Source organism: Desmodus rotundus, chromosome 3, assembly GCF_022682495.2.
Source record: "Desmodus rotundus isolate HL8 chromosome 3, HLdesRot8A.1, whole genome shotgun sequence".
In the NCBI taxonomy this organism is placed as follows: Eukaryota; Metazoa; Chordata; class Mammalia; order Chiroptera; family Phyllostomidae; genus Desmodus; species Desmodus rotundus.
This window is the reverse complement of record NC_071389.1, coordinates 147687088-147699196: the sequence shown is the minus strand read 5'-3', so window position 1 is coordinate 147699196 and position 12109 is coordinate 147687088. Positions and strand designations below refer to the sequence as shown.

Here is a 12109-nt window from a genome sequence, read left to right as displayed (position 1 = left end):
GGTTATATATGGGATGAGGTATTAGGGTTTCTAAGATGTTTGGGATGGAACTCATTGCCCCTGGGGTAGAAGAGAACAGAGGCTGGTGTGGGGGGAGGGAAAACAAGACAGAGTCAGGCTGCCAGCATGGTCCTGGGAAGGTGAGGATTTCCTTTTCCTTTGTCCTTTTCACTAGCTATTGAAGAAGACGACTACAATGCAAAATGGAGAACCAGGAAGGTGAATGGAAAGAATAAGAAGTGGCGGCTGATCTGGTCAGTGGCAAGATCTGTTACAGTAAGGGAAGTCACAGCCCAGGAATACGAAGCAGTATTTTCTCACTATATTTTTCAAATAGGCAATAACATACATGGTACAAACATTCAAGAGGTATTAATGGGGGCATCTGTCCCCCAGCTACCTGGCTCCCTCAACTAATAATGAATTTCTTATCCTCTTTCCAGAGATCTTTTATGCATATACAATAAGTTTATTGTACATGTGTATACACACAAGTTTTTCTTTAAACCAAATAGAAGTATATATATTGTACATACTGCTCTGAACCTTGCTTTAAAATTTTTTTTCATGGATATCATTTTATAGATGGTCTACAGTTTTTATTAATGGTCACATGGTATTCCACTGTGTGGCTGTACCATAACTTACTTTACCAGTCCCTTAAATTGCACTACTTTGGATGTTTCTGATCTTTTGTTAGTATAAACAATGCTTCAATGACTATACCTACAAATAAAGTATATCTGTAGTTCATTTAAAAATTTTATGAAGTATTACTAAATTGCCCTTCAAAGAGGTTATAACCCTATATGCAATGTATGTAGAGATCTGCTTGTTTCCCAGAATAGATAGTTTTCATTTAACAGTCAAATATATGTTAAAAGCCTAATACATCTACCAGACACCATGCTAATTACTGGAGGACACAGAGATAAAAGACACAAACTTTGTCAAAAAGGAACTCATAATCCTGTTGAAGAAGACAGACAAGTAGACGGTTATAATACAGTACATTAAACTGCTAAAACAGATACTACACTTGATGTTAGCCAAAAGGCGAAGAAGCGGTAACAATACGGTACATTAAGTGCACCAGCGATGGTACTCGTGGAGTGCTATAGCAGCACGCAGCCTAAGTCCCTAACTCAGATGTAGCAATTCACAAATTCATACATTAACAAATACTGAGTGCCTGCAAGGAACTGTGTTGGGCCTTAGAGAGACAATGGTAAGCCTAAACTGACTTAATTTAATCCTGGGCCTCGTGGAACTTACAGTTCTGTAAAGGAGACAGACATTAATTGAAGAATTACACAACGTAGGCCTGCAATGGGTAAGTAATGTTGTCAACAAAGGCTTCCAGGAGAAAGGCACATTTGGATTGAGTTTTGAAGGATAAGTTGGTATTACACAAATGTTGGCAGGGGGGATTTGGGGGCTGAGGTGGCCAGGGAAAGAATACCAAGGAGGGCCTTTTAGGCAGAGAAAGCACGTATAAAAGCACGCTGTCCCCAGACTTTTCAGACCCTATTTATTAACAGGACCAAGGAATCACATAATGCTGAAACACAGGATTCCAGAGGCAGATGACTGGCAGGTAAGGAACTAGGTCACAATATGTCATGCTGACAAATCTGGGACTTAGCCTAGGGTATAAGACACACAGAAAGTTTGAGGAGAATTAACACAATGAGATCTTTATTTCATGACCATCTTTCTAAAGCAGTATGGTAGATCAATCAGAAGGGATTACAAGTTTAAAGGCAGAAAGCTCAGCTAGGAGGCCATACCCAGCTGGTTATTTAAAGGACCCACCTAAGTTCAGTATGTGTTAAGTCAAAGCTTTGCCCATTCTAAACTGAATCTCAGAACCTGCATTTATAGAACTGTTCCCATGCAAAAGATGTTCTGAGTTCCAACTGCTGATTCTAAGAATATGTCTCACACAGTACAAAAAATCAGTTCCCTTTCCACAAACTTTCCACCTCCCGTTCATAACAGGCACTCCCTTGACAGCATCAGTAAGATTCTTGGGGAGACTTCCTGGATGTGAGTCAGGAGGAAGGCAGGAGAAAGAACAGAACTTGTAGTGCTTTTGGAGGAATACATGACCTTTTGGGAAATGGTAGAGAGGAAAGGGTGGCTGAAAACACTGAAGACTTCATAGAAGGAGCAGGAGCTCCAGTAGATGGCAGCAGCTGCTTCACCTGCTCTAGCAGCTGCAAAAGGAGTCAGAGGGCAAACAGGTTCTCCTCCCAACCTCCTACACAGCCAATTTGTATATCTAGGTGAAGACATTTTTAAACCAACAGAGTGTCCATAAGGCATATAAAACCTATAGATATCCTTTCTTTTCCACCTGTCTTCAAGAAGGACACACAACTGGAGTTCAGAATACCACTTAAAATAGTCTCCTGAGAACAGAATAACTTAGACAGAAAAGTTCATTTAATTATTATCTTCTATGTAACATGGCAGCGCATAATTAAACATTCATCACATATCTGTCCTGAGGATTTAAAATTCATTATCCGTACCAGCGGAGTCTAGAAGTATAGATGGAACAGTGGCAGACTGTCTCCACAAACTCCGGAGGGATGTATGGGGAATGACAACTCACATGCAGAAGATAATGGAAAGAGAAGCAGCCAGGACAGAGATCTGGCAAATTGTTAAGAGGAAAGACAGAAAAGTGGGCAGCTACAGAACAAAATATTTCAGAGAGCTGTCTGATTTTAATTCATCCCTTTATGTTGTTGCTATTTTACTCTTTAAAGAAGACAAGGTCTAGGTGTATTGAGTTGTCAAGGGAAATTATGCTTCAAGTTTCTGGACCCTCCAAATATTGTTGCTACTGCTTTTTAAATGAACAGTCCATTTCCTAAGAATCTGATGAAGACCACTCTCCTTCCTGGGCATGAAGGAAAGGATGTATTTATGTAGTTTGGGCTAGGGTGACAATGGAAACCAGCAGTGACCACAGAAGAAGAGGAGGACTTGGAACAGGTAAGCTAGATGAGGCTTAGAGTCTGGCCTGGGTAGGTGCCAAAGAAGAGGAAGCTTGGCTGACTGTCATCTATGCCATCATAGCTGCGCGGCCGTAAGAATCTGGATGGAAAACAACATGGCAACCAAAGAGTGAAATTCCGCACATTTACCAAGTGGCAAGTTCAGAGACTATTTCTGACCCAGAAAAATGCTGACTGCTTTCACACAACCAGGATATGATTTAACACTATATGTAAAGCCAAGCAGCTCTAGTTTTAAGAGTTTATTCTATGAGCTATATTATGACTTATTAAATGTGTTTGTATACAGTTTATCTTTTGATAGTTAAAAAATATCAAAATGTATGAAGAATCAGTGTAACTCAGATCTAAATGGATTAGGGGTTTCACTCTGTCTTCTTTAGACTTCATTGTGGAGTCTATGACGAAAAGGGAAGAAGATACTTCTTGAGAGCTGAAGTTGGATTTTCTGGGAGAACCAAGTGTCTGTATAAGCGACTAGCTTCCTACCCATCCCCAATGCCACCTATAATGACACTTCTGTTTGAATATAAAGAGTGTGCATACGATGCATGTCTAACCCTTACCTGTGTCTCCTGACGCAAACTGGTATCTTCACTCTCCTTCTCAATTTCTTCCTTACTTGGAGTCTTAGATATCAACTTGTTTTTGTTTACAGATTCTTCTACCAGTTTTTTTTCTGATTCTTTCATTATTTCCAGGGTCTCTTGAGTAGTGTTACTGTTAGACATCTTCTTCAGTAGAATATAGTGGCCTCTATGGACTCCTAAAGAAACATCAAATGCATCAAATTAGAGGTATGTATCCATACTTAACACGCCGTACAAGGCTTGCACTCCACATGCCAGTCTTCAACAGCCTCCCTGTGACCCAAAAAAGGGCCCTTTGATAAACACTGCCCCTGGATGTTTATTTTCCTTTATAAAAAAGGTTTATGGAGGTAAAACTGGCATACAATAAACTGCATATATTTAAAATGTATAGTTTGATGAGTTACGATGGTTTCAAAAGCATACACCTGTGAAACCATCACCACAACCAAAGCAGTAAGCACATTTATCACCCCAAAACACCCCCCTGCTCCTCTGTAAGCCCTTCCTTCCCCCCCGTCCCCAGTCAACCGCTGATCTGCTGTCACTACACATTCGCCTGCATTTTCTAGAATTTTAATCATATATTCTCTGGATTCTTTTACTCGGCATAATTATTTTGAACACTTTTTATTTTATTGATTTTTAGAGAGAAAGAGGAAGGGAGAGACAGACAGACAGACAGACATCAATCTGTTGTTCAACTCATTTATGCATTCACTGGTTGCTTCTTGTATGTGCCCCGACTGGAGATCAAACCTGCAACCTTGGCGTATTGGGATGACACTCTGACCAACTGAGCTGCCCGTCCAGGACAACATGATTATTTTGAGAGTCACTAGGATTCAGTTCTAAAGCAATATAGTATGAATTCTCTTGGCACTAATTTCCCACCCTTGTTCCCTATAGAAATCTGCACTCATTTTCAGCTTGACTTCAAAGAGTTAACTCATTACACGCTCCAGAATGAAAAAATATAGTATTATAAAGCTCTATTCACTACCACAGAGGACCACTCTCTTTTCTTTCCTAAAGGAGAACTTTCACAGCTACCACAAAACACAACATGTTACCAACTTCAAGCATCAAACAGTGTTACAGAGTCTTAAATTCTTTCCTTTATCTGTAGCAAGCTGAAAAAATAAAAAGAGCACTCTAGTCATCTGTCCTTCAGAAAGACTGGGTCTCTCCCTGGAGAAAGAGAGAATTTTTGCTTTGCTCTTCACTATTTGGGTTCAGTAATTCTACTGCATTCCAATGATAAAGGGCCTCTGTAGTGCTGGGGTGGCCGGCTCTTCATCACCCACTACTGCTACCTGAGAAGTCCTGTAATGAAGTCAACACAGTTCTCCAGGCACACAACGGGAAACAAAAGTTAATGCTCTACATAGATTCATGCCCACAACCACTGAAGTCAAACACACTTAGCTTTCTTAGTTCCAACAAGGGTTTGCAGAGGTTTCTCCTTACATGGTTAATGACTGTACTTTATTTATTTATTATTATTATTTTAATCCTCTCCTGAGGATATGCTTATTGATTTTAGAGAAGGAAAGAAGGAGGGAGAAAGGAAAGGGGGGAAGGGGGGGAGAGAGAGAGAGTGAAAGAGAGACAGAGAGAGAGGGAAGGAAAGAGAAGGCGAGAGAAAGAGAGAGAAAGAGATGTGAGAGAGAAACAATTGGTTGCCTCCCGTATGGGCCCTGACCTGGAATTAACCTGAAACCTTTTGGTGCACAGGACAATTCTCCAACCATCTGGGTCACCCAGCCAATGCAATGGCTGTATTTTAATTCTGAGTACTTCCCTTCCTTTAAAGATATAAGACTGAAAAAAAAAAAGAAAAAAGAAAAGACTGAAAACCCTCCTGAATGTCATGTTTATTCCATGTGGCCTTAGAAACGAGCTAAACAATAATGCTTTAAAAAAACTGTCACACCAGATTTTTTTTTTGTTCTTCAAATCAGTGTAAAGGTTAAGACCCAGAGGCTCTTCAGAAGCACAGGTACTAACTTCCTCCTGGCATAAGTTAGTCTGCAAGACCATTGCTTTGTTCACCTTGTGGTGGCTCTTGAGCAGCTGCCTGGAGACTTAGTTTGCATATGGCTACATAAATTCCCTTTAAAGGTCAGAGAGTCATTCATACCATCAGTCAAAATCACTCAGCTGAATTTAAAGATAAGAAGTACTGGAAGAAACTGACTACAAAAGAAAATGACTGATATTCTTTTTTTTAAAATTAATTGTTTCAGTACCTAGAGGCTTCTATAAAAAGTTATAACCTACAGAGCTTTATGGATCATTGGCTGTACATAAGAACTGCATATACACATATATTTGTCCCCCCACCCCCCCATGGATAAATCAAACCTCCATTCTCTTCCGTTTGAAATATGATAAAACTCAGTACATGCCATCTCAATATCTCTTAGCTAGGAAACATCATTAATGATCAGAATTGGAAGAGTTCCTAGATACAACCTCATACAATCTCCCCTATGTCCCAAAAGAAGAGCTCCTTTCTGTAACTTCCTGAGAGGGGCCTCCATGCCTCTCCTGGCAAACTCCTAGGACGGCTAATTTCACTATATCTTAAATGGTCTTAACCGTTACACCGTTGTACGCTACTATAAGCTGTAAACTGCTTCAACCTTTATCCTAAATCTTCCATAGAGTCACACAAAATTAAGTTTACTTCTTTTATCACATGATGGACCAATATTTTTCTTGTTTAGGCTTAAATAGCCTCAAACAAATTTCTCTGTCAGAAAGAGATGTCGAGGGGTGGGGAGGTGGGGGAACTGAATGAAGGTGGTCAAAAGGTACAAACTTCCAACTACAAGATAAAGCAGTACTAGGGATGTAATGTACAGCATGATGACTATAGTTAACATTGCTGTACTGTGTAGTTGAAATTTGTTAAGAATCTAAGTAGATCTGAAAAGTTCTCATTACAAGGAAAAAAATTGGTAACTATATGAGGAGATGCATGTTAACTAAATGTATTATGGTAATCACTTCACAATATATATATGTCAAATCATTATGTGGTACACCTTAAACTTACATGGAGCTGTATGCCAATTGTATCTCAAAAAAAAAAAGAGAGAGAAGGTGATATGGAAAATTATAAAGCTACTGGTTGTGTCTTTTTCCAGGACGGGCCTTAATTATCAATTAAGTATTATTTCTTCAAATCAGAACGACAACTTTGCAGCTACCCGTCCTTACACGTGGGTCAGAAAAGGCTCAACTATCTGGACATTCGGACTACCTTCATGATGTCCAAGCACTGTTTCTCAGTCAAAGCACTAAGGAAAAAACCCAGTCAAACAAAAAATGATTTTTCATAACAATCATATGTAGAATAGGGTTACATATTTGAACTCGTTTGTTTGTTTAAAAAGATTTTATTTATTTACTTTTTAGAGAGAGGGAAAGGGAGGAAGAAAGAGAGGAGGAGAAACATCAATTAGTCGCCTCCTGCAAGTCTCCAACTGGAGACCTGGCCCACAACCCAGGCATGTGCCCTGACTGGGATTCAAACTAGCGACCCTTTGTTTTGCAGGCCAGCACTCAATCCACTGAGCCACAGCAGCCAGGGCCCAACTCAAGTTTTAAGGAGCCACATGGTTTCATTCATTCATTGAGAAACAGAAAAATCTGAGCTTGACTTAAAGACATCCATAAAACAGACAGTGATTAATGCATCTATTTTCAAGAATTTTGACAGTCATCTCCACTGAGATCCCCGGCATCTTGAAGAGCTGTGTAAAACAAAGTAATTCTTACTTTGGGCAATCTAGCCCTGACTTTCTTCTTGTGTCTGCCTTTTCTCTAAGGACACATGATCAGGGAAGGTGATCATATTCATGAGACCTAGGAGATAGATCTTAAATAGTTGGGCCAATCATGGTAATTCTTTTTCCTTTTTCTGACTGGTTTGGAAAGGGACAAGTGACTCATCAACAGTGAGACGTGAGATGACTTTGCTGGGTGCGTGGCTTCAAAGAATGGCTTCCTAATGCATTATTTTTTTTAAAAAGCCACTAGAAAAAAAGTGGTAGTTATTGCCCTGGCTGAGTGGCTCAGTTGGTTGGAGCATCATCTCATACACCAAAAGGTTGCAAGTTTGATCCTTGGTCAGGGGACATACCTAGGTTGTGGGTTCGATTGCTGGTCAGGGCACATGTGGGAAGCAACTGATCAATGTTTCACATCAATGTCTCCCCTCTCTCTCTAAAATCAGTAAACATATTCTTGAGTGAGGATCAGCGGTCTTATAGGCAGGTGATGCCTGGACTATGGCAACATCCTACCAACACATGGAAGATGGCGAAGCAGAGAGAATAAGCCTGGATCCTTGATGCTGCAGTGCACAGCAGACAATGAATTAGTCAGCCTGGATCCCCCAAGCTCTGAACTTCTTGATATATAAAGTCATAAATTCTCTTATCATTTAAGCTACTTGAGTTGAGCTTACTGTTCTTTTTAGTGAAAAGCATCCTGAGAGAGTCGGAAAGGGTATGTTAAGAGAGAAATTATCTGGACCAGACAGAGAAGCCCAGCTTCCTAAGTAGAAACAACTGACCAGGACAGAGATAATGATGATACTCAGCTAAAATTTTTAGAGTGTTTACACTGTGCCAGGCACTATCCTAAAGTGCTTCATGAATCTCATTTAATCTTACAATAATCCTATGAGATACATATTATCATCATCACTATTTTACAGATATGTTACCTGAGGCACAGAGAAGTTATATAATTTGCTTAAGAGCATACAACTGGTACAAGGAAGAGCTAGGACTCAATGTTAGGAAACATGGCTCTAGTGCTTGCTTTCTTAACCTTTATGCAATAGTGCCTCTAACTAAGGGGACAGATGGTCAAAGACCAGGCAAGAAAATGAAAAGTCTATCAGAGATACAAAGGAATCATGGAATCTCGTAAGTGGAAGGGGACTAAGCTCCAACCTCCTATATCCACAGTTGTCCACAATCTGGTCCTTGAATAATCAGTAACTCTGAAAAATGTTGTTCTGACCCTGCTTATATACCTCTGGGGAAGGGAAAGTCTTCACCTCTAGATACGAACCTTCTTTTTTTTTGAGGGAGGGGGGATTATAAAGAGGCACAACTCATCTTCCTGTTACTTCCTCCCACTAGCCCCAGTTTAGTTCTCTGTGGTAGTCATAAAGAAAAAGCGTAGTCTCACTTCCATGTCAGCGTCTCACAGAAGACAGCTTTACCTCACTTCCTTTTCTAAACAGTCCAAGCTTCGTATCAGGCGGTCTTAAGTCTCCTCACCATTCTGCTTCTAGGGTAAAAGAAGCTGTCCTCCAGTTCACAAAGGCCAGCAATGAGGGGTCAGAATGCCCCTGTTCTAGAGTCCAGATCCATCAGGAGACACACTGACCTCAAAAGTGAATTTCTTGAGCTGAGGTACTCTTCATTCTCCAAAACAACCTTTAACTACAGTCATTTCCATTTCCATAATCCTATGTAGAAGGCTCTTCTTACTTTTAGGGCACAAGGATTCCTGGAAACAAATCTTTTTGGGCCAAAACAAGCAAAAGTTGTAGCTCAGGGACAAGACAATTTATATACTTTAAAAAGCTTAAAAATAAAAAGCGAGACTAAAGTCAGTATAAAAGTGTTAAAATACAGAGAAATACTTTCCACTCTTCATGCTTTATTTACTATAGAGGGGAAACTAAGGCTTGGGAGATTTTTGGTGGGAGAGGAAAAGAACTATTTATTTCACATGGAACTTGACCAGAACAACGCATGGACATTAAGCTCCCAGGAGAGCTTAGATTTGTGCTTCCCTGCAACCTACCTGTGCACACTGTACACTTCATCCAGGCAAACAGAACAATTTTAAGGCAGAATGTCTCCTGAGGACACTGAGCGGGCTCAAAGCTGCATAGAGAGGACTGTCAGAAGTGGGGGGCAAGGAGAGGGAGGGAGGAAATAAGAAGATACAGGGGATGATGATTGGGAGCCAAGATTTGGCAATTTTCAGGGAGAATACTGCATATTCCCCATAAATTTTTTGACTGCCAAGCAAAGTACCTTCCAGAGCACAGTGAGATTATATATCCTTCTATCAACTATCTATAAACAACTTTCTAGGCATTAGGCCAAAAAGAATACATTATATAGGGAACAGTCAGAAACAGAAGGGCAGTTTCATTTCTCCCTTTTAATCCATGGCCAAGTAGAGAGAATGCAAGCAAGAAGACAATAGATAGAGGCTAAAAATTCTGACATACTCTGTGGCAAAATACCTGTAAACTTTCCTGTCCTTTACTAATTTGTATATCAAGAGTAAATGATTTGCAGTTGATACCCATATTTTTTAAGTTGATTAAAATCTAGGGACTCAAGAGAATGAATAAACAATGTGTGATATATTAGTACATAGAATACAGTAGAATAGTACCTTATTCTACAGTAGAATACAGTAGAACAATAAAAAAGAATTAACTTTTGGTGTCTGCCTTTCTCTGAGGACCCATGATCAGAGAAAGTGACCCTATCGCTGAGCCCTTAGGAGGTGGATCTTAATTAGCTAGATCAATTGGGTTAATTCTGTTTCCTTTTTGTGACAGGTTTGGGAAAGAACAAGTGATTAAATCATCACCAGTGAGACATAAGGGGACTTTGATGGGTATATATGAACATACACAAAAGCATGACTGATCTCAAAACTATTATGCTAAGTAAAAGAAAGTAGATCTCCCTCCAAAAAATACATACAATGTAAGTCTATTTATATGAAGTTCAAGAACGGGCAAAAGTAGCCTTTAGTGATTTATACTAGAAGTGGTGATTAGGGTTTGGAGGATAAAATACTGATTAGAAAGACACAAAAGAAACCCTTCAGGGGTGATGGAAATACTCTATCTTGTTCGGGGTAGTGATTACATGGGGGTATACTACAATTGTCAAAACTTAACGGAATGCTTAAGATCCTATGTTACTTTAAACATACATGCACATCCCCCTGCCCCCAACACACACAAAGAAAAAGTGCCCTTAGGAGTCAAGACAGTGGGAAAAAAACATCCGTAGGGTTAAAATGGCAGGTTAAAACCAATTGTTTAGGTGCTCATGCACTACAAGCTTATTCTTACCCTCTTTGACACTAGCGTAAGGAGTTAAAAAAAAAGCACTGCATTTCCCCCCCCCCATTTTTTAAAATATATTTTATTGATTATGCTATTACAGTTGTCCCATTTCCCCCCCTTTATTCCCCTATGCCCTGGACACCCGCCTCCCACCCACATTCCCCCCCACCCCCAGTTCATATCCATGGGTGATACATATAAGTTCTTTGGCTTCTACATTTCCTATACTATTCTTAACCTCCCCCTATTTTCTACCTACCATTTATGCTACTTATTCTCTGTACCTTTTCCCCCTCTCTCCCTCCCACTCCCCTGTTGGTAACCCTCCATGTGATCTCCATTTCTGTGGTTCTGTTCCTGTTCTAGTTGTTTGCTTAGTTTGCTTTTGTTTTAGGTGTGGTTGTTAATAACTGTGAGTTGGTTGTGATTTTACTGTTCATAGTTTTGATCTTCTTTTTCTTAGATAAGTCCCTTTAACATTTCATATAATAAGGGCTTGGTGATGATGAACTTCTTTAACTTGACCTTATCTGACAAGCACTTTATCTGCCCTTCCATTCTAAATGAAAGCTTTGCTGGACAGAGTAATCTTGGATGTAGGTCCTTGTCTTTCATGACTTGGAATACTTCTTTCCAGCCCCTCCTTGCCTGTAAGGTCTCTTTTGAGAAATCAGCTGACAGTCTTATGGGAACTCCTTTGTAGGTAACTGTGTTCTTTTCTCTTGCTCCTTCTAAGATTCTCTCCGTCTGTGTAATCTTGGGTAATATAATTACGATGTGTCTGGGTGTGTTCCTCCTTGGGTCCAACTTCTTTGGGACTCTCTGAGCTTCCTGGACTTCTATTCCCTTTGCCAGATTGGGGAAGTTCTCCATTATTTGTTCAAATAAGTTTTCAATTTCTTGCTCTTCCTCTTCTCCTTCTGGTACCCCATAATTTGGATGTTGGAATGTTTCAAGATGTTCTGGAGGTTCCTAAGCCTCTCCTCATTTTTTTTTTTTGAATTCTTGTTTCTGCATTCTTTTCTGGTTGAATGTTTCTTTCTTCCTTCTGGTCCACATCATTGATTTGAGTCCCAGTTTCCTTCCCACTTCCCATCACTATTGGTTCCCTGTACATTTTCCTTTATTTCGCTTAGCTTAGCCTTCATTTTTTCATCTAATTTGTGGCTAAATTCAACCAATTCTGTGAGCATCCTGATTACCAGTGTTTTGAACTGTGCATCTGACAGGTTGGCTATCTCTTCGTCACTTAGTTGTATTTTTTCTGGAGCTTTGATCTGTTCTTTCATTTGGGCCTTTATTTATTTATTTATTTATTTAGTCTCGGTGTACCTGTTAACACAGTAAGGGGCGGAGAC

General features: G+C 39.8%; 1 protein-coding gene across 18 annotated transcripts in view; it reads right to left on the bottom strand.

Moving 5' to 3' along the window:
• Window positions 1-12109, bottom strand: part of R3HDM2 (R3H domain containing 2) — a 157286-nt gene that overhangs the window by 39967 nt on the left and 105210 nt on the right. For all 18 annotated transcript variants that reach the window (XM_053921271.2, XM_053921262.1, XM_053921278.2 and 15 more), the window contains one exon: window positions 3596-3795. In XM_053921271.2, coding sequence (XP_053777246.1) covers window positions 3596-3760 — 165 coding nt within the window. In that variant the 5' untranslated portion in view covers window positions 3761-3795. The remainder of the gene's footprint in view (window positions 1-3595; window positions 3796-12109) is intronic.